Source organism: Labeo rohita, chromosome 13, assembly GCF_022985175.1.
Source record: "Labeo rohita strain BAU-BD-2019 chromosome 13, IGBB_LRoh.1.0, whole genome shotgun sequence".
Classification (NCBI taxonomy): Eukaryota; Metazoa; Chordata; class Actinopteri; order Cypriniformes; family Cyprinidae; genus Labeo; species Labeo rohita.
The window spans coordinates 4,270,657-4,288,733 of NC_066881.1; the positions used below are offsets into that span (position 1 = coordinate 4,270,657).

The following is an 18,077-nucleotide window of genomic DNA, read 5'->3' on the forward strand; positions in this document are numbered from 1 at the left end:
CAAACCTGATGCGGCAGCATATTTCATTTTCAGTAAAAATCAGCTTACACTGTGGTCTGTTTGTCACATAAATCTACAGTATGGCTTCAGAAGACTTATTATATATTATTCATGATGATATATTATACAGGATTGTGCACCACTTTTATGATATGTCTTACTTTCGAGGCTTTACAAACCCAGTTTTAATTCATTGCCATTATTTGGAAAGTGGCCAGGATATTCTGGAAATCCACACAGGAAAGAAACCAAGTTTAAACCAAGAAAATAAAAGCTGAATTGTCATTTTAAGGTGAATTATTGCTGTAAACTGTAAAAAGTCACAACTTGCAGTTGTGACCTTAAAGAGCTATTTCTGCCTGACTTAATGGATTAAAAATAGTTTTGTTGGTATAAATCAACATATTTGTGGATTCAGTCATAAATAATATTTCCGATTGGAACAAAACCACTTAATTTAGATACTACCATTTTTAGCTTATCATTTTTTCAGTGGTTTAAATGCATAGTAAAATTAGTAAAAATATATGAAATAATTAATAAACATGCAAGGTGTGAAAAAAGTTTGTTAATGATTGGTGCAGACATCTGTGGAGTTCTGCAGGCGAAGATTGAATGTAGCCTTGATTATGACCAATCAGCCTACACAGGGCTTCCCTTCAGTTGTGCTATAAGGAGAACATCTCCTACAACATCACACACATACTTTATATAAACAGACGAATCCACAGTGCACTCTACTGGTTGATGGCATTTTATCAGCCCCAAAACCTTTCAGGCTGCTCGGAATGAATCATCTTGGATCATCCCGTTTTCCTTATCTGTGAATGTGCAGGCAGCTGCTCCCCAAGACACTTCAGAACGCCTCCCATGGTGCCATCCACACTGCCCTGCACGACTGTGAACTCCTCTCATTTCATCCAAAATAAAGATCCCTTCTTTCGAATGCACTGATATTCAGCTATTCTGGATTCTGGATGGTTTGATATTCAGCTATTCTGGATTCTGAATGGTTAAAAACTATATGAATTTACAACTAACACAACTAATGCCCTGGATGGATGACCAACGTCCCCAAGCCAGTGAGGTCTATATAGTATCTGAAGAAAGCGTCTGACAGACGACCCTTAGAAGTATGTGGATTGAAATCTGCCATCTTTACTCATAGGCACAGACATTTTGAGCCAATCTGGAACTATAGATGTCATGTGACTAATTCCTAACCACCATGGTGCTGCAGGAAAAAGCTGATTGGCTGACTAGTCACTTCCCTGAGATGTGACATCAAAGACAGCTGACATTTTCCATTTCCAGACTATTTCATGCTTTTAACAGCTTTCAAGAAAAAAGGTCAGTAAGAAAACATCTATATGCAATAAAGAAATAAATATATTATATTTAATGCACAGTCATTTTTCAAAAGCAGTCGACTGAGAAAAACTGAAGTTACTGCATCTACCACAAAGGGCTAGTTGAGCCATGCTAATCAGCTAAAATCTCAAACACCCTTCTAAACACCTAGCTCTATTCTGAAAAGTAACGATTTTCCAAATATACTTCTTGTTAAAAATCCTGTTTCATTTGTAATTTAATCATGTTATAGAAGTAAAAAGGGGGCTGCAAAAAGCACTTCATATTGACATAGAACAAAATTCTCCTTGAGGCACTTACATCATTATCATTAAAAAAGAAAAAAAAAGAAAAAAAGAAAGAAAAAAGGCGTATAAATAGAAATCATTTTTCTGAGAGTTCAAGAAATGCAAAATGCAAATTTCACATTCACACTTTAATTAGATTATAATCACATACAGCAGCCAATCAGAAAACAAGAAGCTTCTTATCACATTAAATATATCTATTTATTTCTAGATGCAAGACTCTAAGTTGTTTTTACAAGTCCGACAGCTGCGCAACACAAACCTGACAGAAAAACTGAAGTTAAAAGTAGTTGCTATGGAAACAATACTTCTCGTCTAGTCACATTGGTGTAAACTGGCACGTGTTAGAATGATGCAGACCACATTCTTTTGCAAGTAGTCACAAGTTTGAGCTTGTCTCAGTGTGAATCTTTGCTGTAAACTTGTCTAAAACAAACTCCCTTTCAAAAATACATTTTCCAACATCCCCAATGTTCTCTCATTGAGACATTCAGCCTTAAAGGCCTTAAATGGATAGTTCACCCAAGTGGTTAAATCCAAATCTTGTGAATACATTATATTGCTTTATTTGATGAACAGATTTAGTTTTTTTTATTTACATATAAACACATATAAAGAGCTCATCACATATTGTGAACACGTAAGCTTGTGCGTGTGTCACTAAAACAAACCTCATTTGTTCTCACGCATCGCATGCATGTTTGAGCTTCCGTGTTTACCATATGTAACCCTGGAGCACAAAACCAGTCATAAGTAGCACGGGTATATTTGTAGCAATAGCCAATAATACATTGTATGGGTCAAAATTATCGATTTTTCTTTTAGACCACAAATCATTAGGATATTAAGTAAAATTCCATAAAGATGTTTTGTAAAGATGTTCCATAAAGATATTTTGTCAATTTTCTTCCATAAATGTATCAAAACTTAATTTTTGATTAGTAATATACTTTGCTAAGAACTTCATTTGGACAACTTTAAAGGCGATTTTCTCAATATTTTGATTTTTTTTGCTCCCTCAGATTCCAGATTCTTAAGTTGTATCTTGGCCAAATATTGCCCTAACCTAACAAACCATACATCAATGGAAAGCTTATTTCATTTTAGATAATGTATAAATCTCAATTTTCCAAAAATTGACCCTTATGACTGGTTTTGTGGTCCAGGGTCACATATGTGATGTGCTCTATGTATGTGTGTCGATCAACATTTAGATGCAAATAAAAGTGAAAATTAAATCTGTTCATCATATAAAGTGATCATATCTAAAATCACTTGGTCCATATGGATTTGTTTAACCATGCCTTTATGACCTTTTTGGTTACCTGGATATTCAGTGAAAGGCAGGGTTCCAACACTTCTTAAAATACTTGAATATCAGACATAAGAATTCAAGGCCTGGAAAGTACTTGAAAACAAATATAGGTCCTTGAAAGTGCTTGAAATAAATTTTAAATAAATTTTGTTTAGTAGAATGGTGCTATTTCAAAAATGTTCCTATATGCGCAGTCAAAGACTAAATGAAATAGCGTTAATGATTGGGGTGGAGATGGGATAGCGCGAGAAAAAAATCTTAGCATGCGAGCTGATGCGCACATTGCGCAGCCCTGCATCAACCTATGGAGAAGCAGTGCATTTGTGATTCCTTGAACACAATTTTTGGTTCAGTCTGACTAAATTAATTCTTATTAATTCCAAATCTGAATGTAGTGTTTACATGAACGCTAAATAAAGTGATTGGGTTGATGTGCGCATTTGTCACAGGCTTCAAATTGGAATATATTTGCACACTGCGCAAATATATAGTTTCCCATTGTTTGCACATAATAACCACTCTCCTACACTGTTTCTTTATTTATTTTTAACAACAGAATTAATATTTATCCATTTCTGGATAAATATTGGATATAAACTGCTGTGTCCTGCTGCTTATATTAATCATGCAGTAAAAATGCCCTTGCCCCGTGCCTATAACCAGTTGTCTGTGGATGAGCAGCATTGTTTATAATGAAAGATCGCGATAAACAAAGGAGAGAGACAGATTTATTGATTAAGGGAGTTTGCAAATGAAATTGACTTAATACAAAGGTTCACTAAATAAGAAGTTAACATTAATTGACTTGCATTGTCTAAACACTATTGCCTGATTTTGCTCCATTTCGTCAACGAAAATTGTTTCAAACAAAGTAACAGCTGAGCTGCTGCGCATCTCCATTCAAACACAGGGTTGTTTCGTTTATGCATGAATGGGCATTTTTAAACGAATCTGATTCAATTACCCATTCATAAAAACAGTCACTTGCTTCGTTCCTGAATGAATCAGCCGTTCAAACTAATCAATTCAATGAACACCTCAGTGATCAAATCAGTGACTTGTCGCCACCTACTGGCAGTTTTACATTCATTTTAAAGTATTACCTCTGTATTACAATTTTTATACAGATTTCATTTGACAGGTAACTTACTCTTATTCTACTTGTTTTCATTCTGTTGTTTTAATTAGAAATTTAAAAAAAAAAAAACTTATAATTTTTTGAATTTGACAAAAGATGGCATACTTTTAATAAAGTTAGAAAAATGCCATTACAAAGGTAAAAACAAAATTTCCTGTAAATCACTTTAAGGAGTCAAATATCGTCTCGTAATGGGAAGACTAATATTTGATCAGAATTTGATTATTGATTAGAAGGTGCTCCTGTAATTTTTGACTGTTCCTAATTTTTTTTTTAATTAAAAGAAAAGAAAAGTAAGTGTAGAGCCCTGTTTAACCATTTTTTATTAATTTAAAAATTGAGAAATTCTTTCAAATTTAAATATTTATATTTATTTTATATATTTAATATACATAATTACAGAAAAAAAAAACAGTTTGATGCAAGAATATATATTTTCAAAATTCCTTTGAACACGTCCGCTCAAAATGGTCTAAATTTATGAAAACCTTGTTATTCTGAAATTTTTAATGTAAATGTTAAGTGTAAGTGAAATCTTTCATGATGCTACATATGCTGCTGTGTGAATCTGATATAAAATAAATGGTGCTTTAAAAAGTCCTTGAATCTGGTGTTCATGAAAGAGTGGGAACCCTGGGAAAGACAGAAACCTCTTAGCTCTGTAGTACTTGTTTACCTGGCAGTGCCTTGATGCACACAAGATCAGAGGAGGTTGAAGCCACACCAATCCCGTTGGCATTCTCCGCCCGCACACGGAACACATAAGACGCGCCTGTCTCTAGACCCTTGACCTGCAAACATTCAAACCATGCGTTTGATAAAGCCATAGAGAAATGTGAAGTGTCCTGTATGCTGAAGTAATAGTATGAAATATCTGAGAATATGTCTTTGACAGCACAAATCAATACCTTAAGATAGCAGTGGTTGACTGAACTTTCGTTGACTTTGCTCCAGGTATCAGAGCCTTTCTTGCATTTCTCAACAAAGTATCCAGTGACGGCACTGGTGCCATTGTAGACAGGAGCCTTCCACTCAACCACCACCGAATCATCCCTTACTTCAGTACAGGTCACGTCATAGGCTGGACCTACCAAAGTCAAACACAAGGAAATCAATGTTCAAGTTTTTTTTTTTTTTTTTTTTTTTTTTGCCTTCAGTGATGTTTTATGTTTGGGTGAAAACATGTCCAGGTGACATTCCAACCCAAAATGAAAAAGAACAAACAAACAAACAAAAAAAATCGTATCTGGCCTTGACTGGTCTGTACACTAATATCGAGAAGGAGAGAAAGAAATAGGATCAGTACATAATGCAGGCTGGATCTGAACATCTGTCTCATGATCTCCTTTCCTCTTTGTAGCCTTTAACAAATACTCACATAATGTCTGCCGAGTTGTGGGTTGGAAGTCTCGTGCATGAGTGTGTTTTGCACACATAAGACTTTTACTTCCTCCTAAATGTTCTTAGGGCATCAAAAAAAAAAAAAAAAAAATCACCAAATTCCTATTGTTCAAACATGCATGACTTTCTTTTGTGAAAGTTAAAAGATATAGCTATGGAAAATCAAAGAGCTCTTTACTTCCAACATCAGCGCATCAAAATAAAATCCAAATAGGGCAAAAAAATAAATGATGTCTTTGGCTGCCATACAAAAGATTCTGTAAGAATCATGCAAAAGAATTGTTGTCTATTTGCACTCAGATCATCTATAGTGCAACAGTGTGCTGCCAAAATACCATTAGTTCCTGAATGTGTTGCTTCAAATATGAGGAATGGAGAATAAGACTCCAGAGCTGCAGCAAAGGGAAGATTTTCAGTGACAGGGCTCAAGAATAAGGATGGCCCATTGGCCTGGGACCAACGTGAGAAAGTTTTCTGCTAGTATGCAGAACTGTCAGTTGCCCTTTCAGGCCAGTGTTGCACCGCCAATGGAAATGTTACATTTATTGATCTTGTACATCCTTTGTTATACCTTGGAAACTAAAACACCTGGCTTTCTGTGATGTAATCTAAATTGTTGATTCAAATTCTGCTTATTCAGCAGTAACACTTTACAATAAGGCTCTATAGCTGACATAAGTTAATCCATTAACATTATATAAAAAATTAGCAATACATTTGTTACACAATTTATTAATATTTCTTAACATTATTACAAATACAATTATTCATTGTTAGCTGATGTTAGTTCAAGTACATTAACTAATTATGAAATTAACAGCAAGTATAATAAATGTTAAAAGTATTTTTCATTGCTAGTTCATGTTAACTAAAGCAGATAACTAATGTTAACAAACTGAATCTTATCGTAAAGTTGTACAAATTCTGTTTACCAGGACAACTGCTGGTTAACATAGATCAGATTTTAAAGAAAAAGAAAAAATGCAATTGCTTTTCAGCCAAAAAAAAAAAAAGGTTTTATTTATGGAGTTACATTACAGCAGGGTAATTTCCAGCTTGTACTTTTCTTGAGAAAAAAATAAAATAAAATAAAAATAGTAATAAAAAATGTTTTCTAAAGAATACTTTTATATATACACACACACACACACACATATGTGTGTGATGCGATCTGGGAAAACCTGTTGGATGTTGCGCTGAGACGTTTTCAGGAAATTCAGAAAATAGGTTGAATGCCAATTTTTGGTCAAAATTAGCTTTTCTTTATATTACTATTCTATAACATCTTTATTGTAGCAAGCAGAAATGATTGTGTCTTTCTCTTATGTTAAGAATGCGGTGTGGAGGTACTTTCTGTTAAAACCACAAAAACAGTTAAGTCTGAAGTAATGAATTTAGGTTAAGGTGTGCAGAGTCAGTGGTGGTTTTGTAGGCAAACATTAATGCCTTTATGTGAGCAGCTATTGGTAGCCAATGCAAACTGATGAAGAGAGATGTGACGTGCGTTCTTTTCGGCTCATTAAAAATTAATCTTGCAGCTGCATTCTGGATTAATTGTAAAGATTTGATAGAACTGGCTGGAAAACCTGCTGAAAGAGCATTGTAATAGTCCAGCCTGGACAGAATAAGAGCTTGAACAAGGAGTTGTGAAGCATGTTCCAAAGGAAGTGCCTAATCTTCCTGATGTTGAATAAATCTAATCTGCAGAACCGGGCAGTTTTAGCTATGTGGTCTTAGAAAGCTATCTGATCATCAGTCACAACTCCAAGGTTTCTGGGTGTTTTTGAAGGAGTTATGGTTGATGTACATAACTGGATGGTGGAATTGTGATGAAACGATGGGTTTGATGGAACCACAAGCAGTTCTGTCTTGGCATGGCTGAGCTGAAGTTGATGGTCCTTTATTCAGCAAGAAATGTCTGTTACACAAGCTGAGATCTGAGCAGCTATCGTCGGATCAACAGGATGAAATGAGATGTCATCAACATAGCAGTGATATGAAAATGTCTTGATTACGTATGATAACCCTGGTTCCCTGATGGAGGGAATGGAGACATTGTGTTGATTGTAAGACACTAGGGCTCACTCTTGGGAGCACTGCTCACTCGTTCTGTTCTGAAGAGTTGAGAAGCATCTCAACCCACTCAGAGGCAGTCCGGAGTTGTGGCATGAAGGACAGAATGTCTTTACCATACGTAACCGAGACATTCCCTTTTTGTCGGTCACTCCGACGTTGTGTCGAGTGTACGGCACTAGGGGTCCCTATACTAAACGCCACAGCTGCCAGACTGCGTCACGAGTGAACAGGGGTGCCGATATCATCAAGCCAACGTGTTAGAATAAATTCACCTTACCTCTTTGTGACCTTCCATTGTCCAAGAACTTGACCTCTCGCAGGCAGATGTCCTGCAGCCGAGGCCTTTCCTCAGTGGAACGGCTGAGAGTCTTGAGAACGTTGGGAGAGTGGCTGTTCCCCTCGAGGTGGGAGAGACACTACGGAAATCACATCCTACCCAGAAGGGGAGGTAACATGTGAATAATCACCTAAGCACTCACAGAGGGAGTACTACATAGGGAGGATTCTGAGGTGGGCTCCACATAAGGAGAGACTACCAAAAACTCAGAACCTAGAGACAGAGCCTGTCTCAGGGGAAACTCCACATCTCCAGGGAATATAGGTGGGGGATACACACATGGGGCTGCATGAGGAGGCACTACATGTGGAGCACCAACCCAATACAAGAGTTCACAGAATGCAACCTACCTTGTATTGGATTCTTATAGCACGTTCCTCTGCTGAACTTAGCTACGTGTAATGTGCTACAGTGATAGAAAGAGTGGTTCAGGGTTCACGCAAAGAAACTTACTAAGCTGAATAAGCATAATTGCCGTAAGGGGAAGCGCTAGCAAGCTCTACACCATACCAGTCTCCTGACTCAAAGAGCTTGCGTTTAGGACTCTGGAAGACACTGGCTCCATTCGCAGGGTATAAAACCTGGCGAATGTGTTAGGTGTAGCCCAACCTGCAGCTCTGCAAATGTCTGTTAAAGAGGCCCCATTTGTCAAAGCTCCCCTGGTCAAGTGGGCTCTCACTAAGCCTCTGGCCTGGTAGGCCATACGGATCGCATCCACACTTCAGTGGGAGATTATTTGCTTTGAGACAGCCTTCCCCTTCTGCTGTCTTTCAAAACAGACAAAGAGCTGTTCAGAACGTCTGAAATTCTGAGTACGTTCAATATAAATGCACAGGGCACAGACTGGGCATAACAGGGATAGGTTGGGGTCACCTTCCTGGGAAGGGATAGCTTGCAAGGTTACCACCTGATCTCTGAAGGGAGTGGTGGGTACCTTGGGCACATATCCAGGCCAGGGTCTCAGGACAATGTGAGAGTCTGCCAGACTGAATTTAAGGCACAGATCTTTGACGGAGAGGGCTTGAAGATCTCCCACTTTTTTGACAGAAGTAAGCGCAGTCAGGAGGGCCGTCTCCATAGAGAGGGCACTGAGATCGACTGACTGAAAGGGCTCAAATGGATCTTACTGTAAGGCCTGAAGGACCACAGACAGATCCCAAGAGGGGATGAGGTGCAGCTTGGGAGGGTTCAACCTCCGGGCACCACCAATCTGCCTTCCACCGAGTCATGGTTGGCTTCCTTGCCTCCTTGGAGAAAGGATAGCACTGATTCGATGCCACATCTCTGTGGGTCCTTCTCTTGGGTAGAACACCAGTTCACAAAAAATGTGTACAGTTGCCTAGTGGAGAGGGCTCTGACCTGTACAAAGGTGTTTACCACCGCAGGTGGAAAGTCTCTGAAGTCCTCTTGGTCACATCCAGGGACTATGGATGGAGGTTCCAGAGATCTGGGCGTGGGTGCCAGATCCTTAAATCTAAAGATTTCAAATCTATACACTCGACACAACGTCGGAGTGAATGACAGAAAGGGAAGCCATGTTTCTGAATGACAGAACCTAGTGATGTCATGGAGACAGAGAAGAAAAGTGGTCCAAGAACTGAGCCCTGAGGTACCCTAGTAGCTAGATGTTGCGACTTGGATACCTCACCTTTCCAAGATACATTGAAGGACCTGTCTTAGAGGTAAGATTCAAACCACTGGAGTGCGGTTCCTGAGATGCCCTTTACGTTCAAGCTATGGACAAAATAACAAATGTTTTGGAAAGCTTGAACCCAGCTTTCATATAGTATCAAAACCTAAAAAATGTCAACTTTCACCATGTGTTGGGTTTTCCTAGATCACATTACACACACACATATGTGTGTGTGTGTGTGTACTTGTTTTTGCTACATTGTGGGGACCAAATGCCCCCACAAGGATAGTAAAACCTGAAATTTTTGACATTGACCGCAGGCCGGTCCCCACAATGTTAAAAAATGATTAAAAATAGTAAATGATGTTTATCTGAAAGTGTAACGATGCAAACATGTTTTCTGTGAGGGCTAGGTTTAGGGTTAGGGTTGGGTTAGGGGATAGACAATATCGTTTGGTCAGTATAAAATCTATAGAAGTCTATGGAAAGTCCCCACAATTCACAAAAACAAACATGTGTGTGTTTATCTGTGCTACCAATATTTATTATATTATTATATTTGTATTTATTATATTTTTATTTTTGTAAATAAAAGTAAAAATAAACCCAAAAGGACAGACATGGTTACAATGCAAAACAGCTGAAGGAAAATTCTTTAAAATTTCTCCTTTTGTCACAGAACAAGCTGCAGCTTTTAAACAACATGAAAATTAGTAAATAATGATATTTAAAATTTTTGAATTTTAACTATTTGCACATTTCACATTACCTGGTTCAGGCATGGTCCAAGCCTCACATTTGAAGGGAGCGCTAGGGGTCGAGGCACTACCCAATCCAATGATATTAGCTCCATAGACCCTAAACTGATACACTGACCCAGCAGTCAGACCTCTAGCCTTAAGAAGGAACAGTTCATCTTGGTAAATATATTACGCAAAATATAAATCAGTCAATATAAGCTGAAAACAATAACATGCACAGGATGCTGCAATACATGGCTACCTTGTGCAGCCTTTCCTTAATGGGTGGGATGTTGACCTCATGCCATGCCTTCTTGGCCACATTATATTTGTCAATGTAATAATCAGTGACCTCTGCTCCTCCAAAATGGAGGGGCTGCTTCCAGCTAAGCACCATGGATTCCCCATCACAGTAGAGAAGAGAGACGTCATAAGGGGAAGAGGGCAGTTCTGTGGAGAAGACAGATTGCTTTAGCTGGTCCTTCCCATTACTCAATGTCTTAGATTGAGAATAACATGCGCTGGCATGCAGGCCTAATCTCTGGTTTATAATATGCACATTTCTGAGGGAAGCGTTGGGTCTGGAGGAGTAATACAGGAGGGTGGAATACATCACATTGGTGTTAGCCTCAAAAAATGGCAATGTTTTTCAGCAACAACAGTATTTAGGGCTTTATTCTGGAACAGCTGCTTTGCTATCTACTGCCTTTTTAAAACTGAATTAATACTTTTATTCAGTGACTTTTATTCAGATTTAATTCATTAAACGCAATTCCTATTTTAATAAATGCTGTTCTTTTGAACTTTCTGTTCTTCAAAGATTTCTGAAAATATGTATCACCGTTTCCACAAAAATATTAAGCAGTTCAACTGTTTTCAGCACTGATATTTTGAGCACCAAAGCAGAATTTTAGAATAATTTCTGAAGGATCATGTGACAGAAAAGCAAAATAGCTGTGAAAAACTCAGATTTACCAATTTTTATTTTTTTTAATTTATTTCTTTGTTTTTTTTTTTTTTTTTGCTGTTGCTAGGGTGTTCACAGTTGTTGCTAGGTGCCAATTATTGCAAGTGAGCCCTCCTTCAGGTCCCTATTATGATATTCTGGTCCATGATAAAGCTTGGGTCAACAGAAGTCTATGTTTTTGTTTCTTTTTTTTTAATTAATTAATTAATTAATTTTTTTTTTTTTTTTTTTGGGGGTGACTGCTAAGTACTGTAAATGAAACTCTTTCAAGCCACACAAGGTATCATTAATGTCCATAATGGTATGAGATTAGTTATACTACATCAGAGCAGCTTGAAATAACTCCATCTAATAAATTCATCTAAAGACCTCATCTAATTTAATTTTCTAACCACTGTTTTGACTGACTCTTTACTACAGACAGGCCTGTGCTCTTAGGACGAAGTTTCATCTTCAGTTTAATCTTTTGAAGTCTCAGAGTATGGAATTGTCCCCCTGAGTCCAAACAGAGGATTGCTGTTAGCTAAAGCTAAAGAGTTACAAAGCAAACAGCTCTACAAATCATCCAGATCTGTAAAAATTTAATGGTCTGCTGGCTGAAATCATTTCTACTTGTTGACTAAGTGTCCCACAGAGATATGGAAAGAAAAAACATTCTGACTCATTTGGTATAAATTATTAAACCAATTTAGCAAATGGTATGAGATTTGAGGGAAATGTAGAGTTTTAAAAACCTCTTCCATTTACCATTTACTATATATATATATATATGTGTGTGTGTGTGTGTATTATCATTATGATCTAAATTCTGATCATCATCTGATTTTGATCTGTCTGGCCTGATTCATTAGATTTTCTTTTTATTTGGCAATTTGATTACACTTGACGTGATGTGTGAAAACTAACAGTGTTTATAGTGCATTATCCATGGTAAAAACACTATAGTACACATTCTCTGATGGTTTATTGCTTTAATAAACACTAAAGCACAATTTCTACTGGCTAATACATTTCTCTGCTCCACTGTATACTAAAGAAATGTTTGATGTCTAGAATTCATCTTTTCTGTTGTTATTGTGTGGCACCTTTCTTGAGCACTGCCTATGAATAAAGATAAATAAAGACCTTTTCCGACCTGTTGTAAAGTCATTAAAAAGAAGTCTGGTGGGCCATTTCTGGTGGGTGCCTTTCTTTTTGTCATTTACTACACCATGGGTTTATCAATAACAAACACCAACTGCTGAAAAACAGCTTTTGAATGTGTTTGGCAAGAGAAAAAGGATCAAAATAAATGGTTTCTTGATGGAATATCAAAGGAGGCTGGGCTATGAAAGGCAGACTTACTAAGAGCAGCTCTCACAGTAAGAGGTGCCGATTCCTGGGATTCATCGCTGAGGCCCAGCTCATTGATGGCTTGAACACGGAAGACATATGTCTCACCGGTGGTCAGTCCATGCACAACGAACCTGTGAGAACCCAGTAATGAGGCAGTGAAAGAGGAAGTTTTTATTTCATTATTTAGGGAATAGCATCCTCAAAAGAAACATGTCAGCAACACAAACTCATGATATAAGCCTTCTGGTTTTCCAGTGGGATTTAATGTTGTAATATGTGATCACATTTTGTTTTTGTTTTTACCAATTACCATATTCACAATCATGCACTTTATGGCACTTTCTGCAAATCTGATTTTCTTTGGTGTCCCATGACTGGCAGAGCCACAAATGTAAATCAAGATTTAAAAATCTGCTGTTTCCTGAAGCTTTGGAGCTTTTTTAGGTTAGGCTTTATTAGGTCTGTTAATTTAGGCTATTTTAATAAACACAAGGTCTAACATAAAAATATAAAAATGTTGAAAGATCTGCTGCTGGAGACTTGCCATTGGCTGTTCTATTTGAATAACTAATGAGGTGAGTCTATGCAATGCTTGGGCACTGTTTTGGGGATGTTTTTAATTGTCATTTATAACTATAATTATGTTCCAGCTTTGTGTAATACATTAATTCATGTGTTAAATATTAATTTTGTTGAAAGATAATGCATTATTTAAAGTTACTGCCATAGAGATTAGTGTTCTTGTAAGCTAAATGCTGCTGAATAGCAAATATTACATTTTAAAATACCTGAATGGCTTGGTCTACTGAAATAATGTAGTTTGTTCTCAGTAGTTACTAAAGAAATAGTTGCAAGCTATGGGCAGCAGTGTAGCTCCTAATTCATCAATATATTGTAATAACACCTAGGGGGTACCTTTAGCAGCTTTATATTGACTCACAAGGTGTTTGACCAGATTTTGCTTCAGCTTTTGATGCCTGGGAATGAGAATGGCTTCCTCACCTAGACTGGGCTGTGTTTCCCAAAACCATTGGCACCAATAGCCTTTATGATCTATTTAGGCTTGCAATGCTTTTGAGAAACACAGCCTTGGTCTGCTTGTGAGGCTTGTGATTAGATTAGGTCCGGTTCTCAGATCTTTCACACAAGAATCAATATAATATTGAATAAGGTTAATGAGTTCCTTTGGAGGATGAAGACAGGTTAAATCAGCCACCCTTTTCTTTTTTTTCTTTTTTTTTTTGTATATTCTTTTTTTTTTTTTTTTTATTTAATTTTAATGTTCATTAAATGTTTAAAATCTGTTTAAGAGCTTTTCTGACCTGAGTTTCAGATGCTTTCATACCCTATTCGTGGGAAGTGCCTCAAATCATTTCACCTAGACTAAGCACATACCTGGTCTTCTTATGGGGCTTGTGATTGGCAGAGGTCCAGTCCTTAGATCCTTTCACACAAGAATCAATGTAATATCCAATCAGGTTATTGGGATCCTTTGGAGGCGCCCACTGGATTAGAACAGAAGTGTCTGTCTCTCTGGTTGCAACGACTTGTCCAGGAGCTGAGGGCACACCTGAATGAACACAGAACTTCATTTCAGGGGTGATTTCACCAACCAGCCCAATCAATCCCTTGATGACCTATCATGCATGAATTAGTTCCACTACAGGAAGACAGATAAAAAATCATTACTGCCTTAATGACAACATCAAAGTCGGAGCAAACTTCAAAGATCTATATGCCATTTCATATGCATTTCAACATGTCAATATCTTAAGTGATTACATCAGAGGCACAGTGGCCTCTGTGACACGCTTTTTTAGGGCATTTACCCTTCAATTGCAGGGTTGTTACAGTATTGGTGGGCTCGGAAGGCTCGCTGATGCCGTACATATTAGCGGATAGCACGCGGAACTGGTAGTCCTTTCCCTCTAGCAGGTCAAAGACGGCATAGCGAGGAGATCTGATGGGTACTTTAGTGTTCACTCTCTGCCATGATCCAGCTCCAACTTGAAGCTATAAAAGTCCAGAATTATTAAAAACACTATTACACAAATAGGCATTGTGTGAGAAATGAAAATGACTGTTTTAACCTCTCACAAGAAAACAACAACAGTTGTCTTTCCTAGACAGTAACTCAATTAATTAAATAAAGATTAAATAGAGCCACATTTGTCACAATGCCAAAGTCTGCAATCACAACACATTTATTTTCGTTTTTATTTATAGAAGGAACATCTGAGACAACTGATAACTTAAATAACTGAGAACTCCATTAATTTAATATTGGGACAAAGGATTAAATTAAATTACAGAAAATTAACTTATTTAATGTTTTGTTTGTATAATTACATAACCCTTTACAGCTATTCATACACAAGTCAAAAAACATTTTGCATCGGAGCATTTGAGGCTTAACAATTAGACAGTCCAAAACAAATACAAAAATACATTTGCAATCCTTGGTGCACTTTGCATGATTTTGCAACATTACTTATTTTAGTAATGTTTAGTAATTTTAGTAACTTAAGAAGAAGAAGAAAAAGAAAAAGAATGTTGTAGCGTAATATGTAAAAAGCATAAGTAATACAACAATTTTAAAAATGTGTCTTAGATAACAGTTATTGGACCAAAATGCACATTGTTAAACAATAACTTGTTTTAAAATATATAATAAAAGCAACAAATTCAGTCAATATCTATCTCTGAGCGATGAAAGATTAACTTCTGAGTGATAAAATTGTCCATGTGGGCTGTGCTGCCTCATTTAATGCAAAACAGTATTCTTATGAAATATTCTTACACCATAGGTGTTTCTTAATGGATTAAAGGTGAAATAAGAAGAAAAGCAAACTGCTGAAATAAAGTTTGTGACTATTTGGCTGGGTTAACGTCTGGCAGTGATCTGAAACTAACCTTCTCAATGTAATACCACATGGGGGCTTTGCTACGGTAGACTGGAGGGACCCAACTGAGCACAACATATGTTCGGTCCGTCTCTGAAGCGCAGACTTTAGAGGGAGGTCCCGGAGCTTTTCCCTCGGCTGCAGGCAAAGCACATCAAACAGAATTACTGTTTCTACCCTGAACACATAGACACACACCAATACACACACGCACACTTACACACACTAGGAAATATCCTAGCAATTTCACTAGATTTAAAAGCAACTTTAATATTATGGACTGATATGTGAATATCGTCTTTGCTGCTGCTGCTATATATACACGCACAGACACATATCCATGCACATGGGTGACACTGGTTGATGTGTTCATTCCAACTTGAAAAAGAACCACAGATGTTTGTACGTTCCCTTCCTGATGGAATTCTCATCAAAAACTAATCAGTACCTCTCAGAAGAGAACCAATTATGGGCTAGATAATTATTGCTAATTTTGAAAGCAAAAAGCATGAAAAGAATAGGGGGGAGAAGCACTAAGTGACAGCTGCTGTCATCTAATACAAAGTACAAATGCAAAGACACACAAACTTGACTGAGTGACAAAAGGAAGAATAATTTAAGGCAGTTACACCCCACAATATTCAAGTATGCAGTTACGGTGATTGTCCAGATGTTTTGAGCTCTTGAAGGGCATTGAAGGACAGGGACATTTTCTTTGTTGGGACATGAGCAAATGGGCCGAAAACGTATACATGCAATTGTCACTACAGTGTAGTAATTTAGCCATTAGGCTAATGATCATGCGATTCTGCATTGACTGTCAATAAATGAATGCATTTTGAATGTATAATAAATAAGGAGTTGTGATTGTGATTCTGATTAAATTGACAGCCCTGCTCAAAAGTACTATTTATGTTATGTCAGAGCTAAAGTAAAGCTTGCATTTGTTTTGACTAAAGAATTTCCATGCTGATCCAGTTTGTGGTTACTGGATACGCCTATACAGTCATGGCCAAAAATATCGGCACCCTTGCAATTCTGTCAGAAAATGCAACCCTTCTCTCAGAATTTTTTTGCAGTTGCACACGTTTTGGTACTTTTTTTTTTTTTTAGTTTGCATTGGAACAACACAAAAAAGACGAGAAGAAAAGTCAAATCTGATACAATTCCACACAGAACCCAAAAAATGCACTGGACAAAATTATTGGCACTCTTAACTTAATATTTGGTAGCACCCCTTTTGGAAAAAATAACTGAAATCAATCGCTTCCTGTTACCATGAATGAGTTTCTTACACCTCTCTACTGGAATTTTGGATCACTCTTCTTTTGCAAACTGCTCCAGGTCATTCAGACTTGAAGGATGCCTTCTCCCAACTGCTGTTCTGAGATCTCTCTACAGGTGTCCTGTGGGATTCAGATCTGGACTCATTGCTGGCCTTTTCAGTACTCTCCAACGCTTTGTTTGTAACCATTTCTGAAGTGCTTTTTGAAGTGTGTTTCCGGTCATTGTCCTGCTATAAAGACCCATGACCTCTGGTGGAGATGCAGCTTTCTGACACTGGCCACTACACTGCGCCCCAAAATTATTTAGTAATCATCAGATTTCACAGTCAAGGCATCCAGTGCCATTGGCAGCAAAGCAACCCCAAAACATCTTTAAACCTCCACCATATTTGACTGTAGGGACTGTGTTCTTTTCATTTAAGGCCTCATTTCTTTTTCTGTAAACAGTGCCATGATGTCACATAAGTTTTGGCAAACTCCAGTCTTGCTTTTTTATGCCTTTGTGTCAGCAGTGGTGTCCTACTAGGTCTCCCTTTTCATTCAGATGGCGATGGATAGTGTGAGCTGACACCGTTGTACCCTGTGTCTGCAGATCAGCTTTAATTTTTTTGGAAGTTGATCAGGGTTCTTTATGCACCATTAGAACAATCCGTTGTAATTTTCATTAATTTTAGTTTAGCTACAGTTTAGGTTAGCTACAGTGCCATGGGCTGTAAACCTCTTGATGATATTGCGCACAGTGGACACAGGAACATTAAGATCTCTGGAGATGGACTTGTAGCCTTGAGATTGTCCATGTTTTTCCACGTTTTTTTCTCTCAAATCCACAGACAACTCTTTACACTTCTTTCTTTTCTCCATGCTCATTGTGACACACAACACAAGGTTGAGTCGACTTTTCTCCATTTTAACTGGTTGCAAGTGTGATTACTATATTGCCAACACCTGTTTCTTGCCATAGGTGTGTCTAAATACAAATTACAGGAGCATCACATGCTTGAAAAGTAATTAGTTTTACAATTTTGACAAGGTGCCAATAATATTGTCCATTAATATTGTTATTTTTAAAGATTTTGTTAATTTCCATGGTTTGAACATGCACTGAAATCACACTCTTAAAATTCACCAATTGTTCAGTTAACAAGTCAAAACTATAAAGTACCTTCAAGGTCATCATAGTAAGTCACAACATCAAGTCTTCCACCAAGTTTTGTGGCTGTCGAAACAAACAGTGGCACATAAAGGCCATTATTAACACATTCAGTGTTGAGTAATAAATGTAACTTCA

At 37.3% G+C, this 18,077-nt stretch overlaps 1 protein-coding gene across 2 annotated transcripts in view; it reads right to left on the reverse strand.

Moving 5' to 3' along the window:
- The window catches only part of myom2b (myomesin 2b), a 53,801-nt gene that overhangs the window by 24,491 nt on the left and 11,233 nt on the right, over positions 1-18,077 (reverse strand). For both annotated transcript variants that reach the window (XM_051126046.1, XM_051126047.1), the window contains exons 12-20: positions 17,952-18,005; positions 15,514-15,641; positions 14,430-14,613; positions 13,996-14,170; positions 12,610-12,731; positions 10,561-10,748; positions 10,328-10,454; positions 5,020-5,198; positions 4,788-4,902 (exon numbers count right to left, since the gene is read on the reverse strand). In XM_051126046.1, the coding sequence (XP_050982003.1) occupies positions 4,788-4,902; positions 5,020-5,198; positions 10,328-10,454; positions 10,561-10,748; positions 12,610-12,731; positions 13,996-14,170; positions 14,430-14,613; positions 15,514-15,641; positions 17,952-18,005 (1,272 nt within the window). The remainder of the gene's footprint in view (positions 1-4,787; positions 4,903-5,019; positions 5,199-10,327; positions 10,455-10,560; positions 10,749-12,609; positions 12,732-13,995; positions 14,171-14,429; positions 14,614-15,513; positions 15,642-17,951; positions 18,006-18,077) is intronic.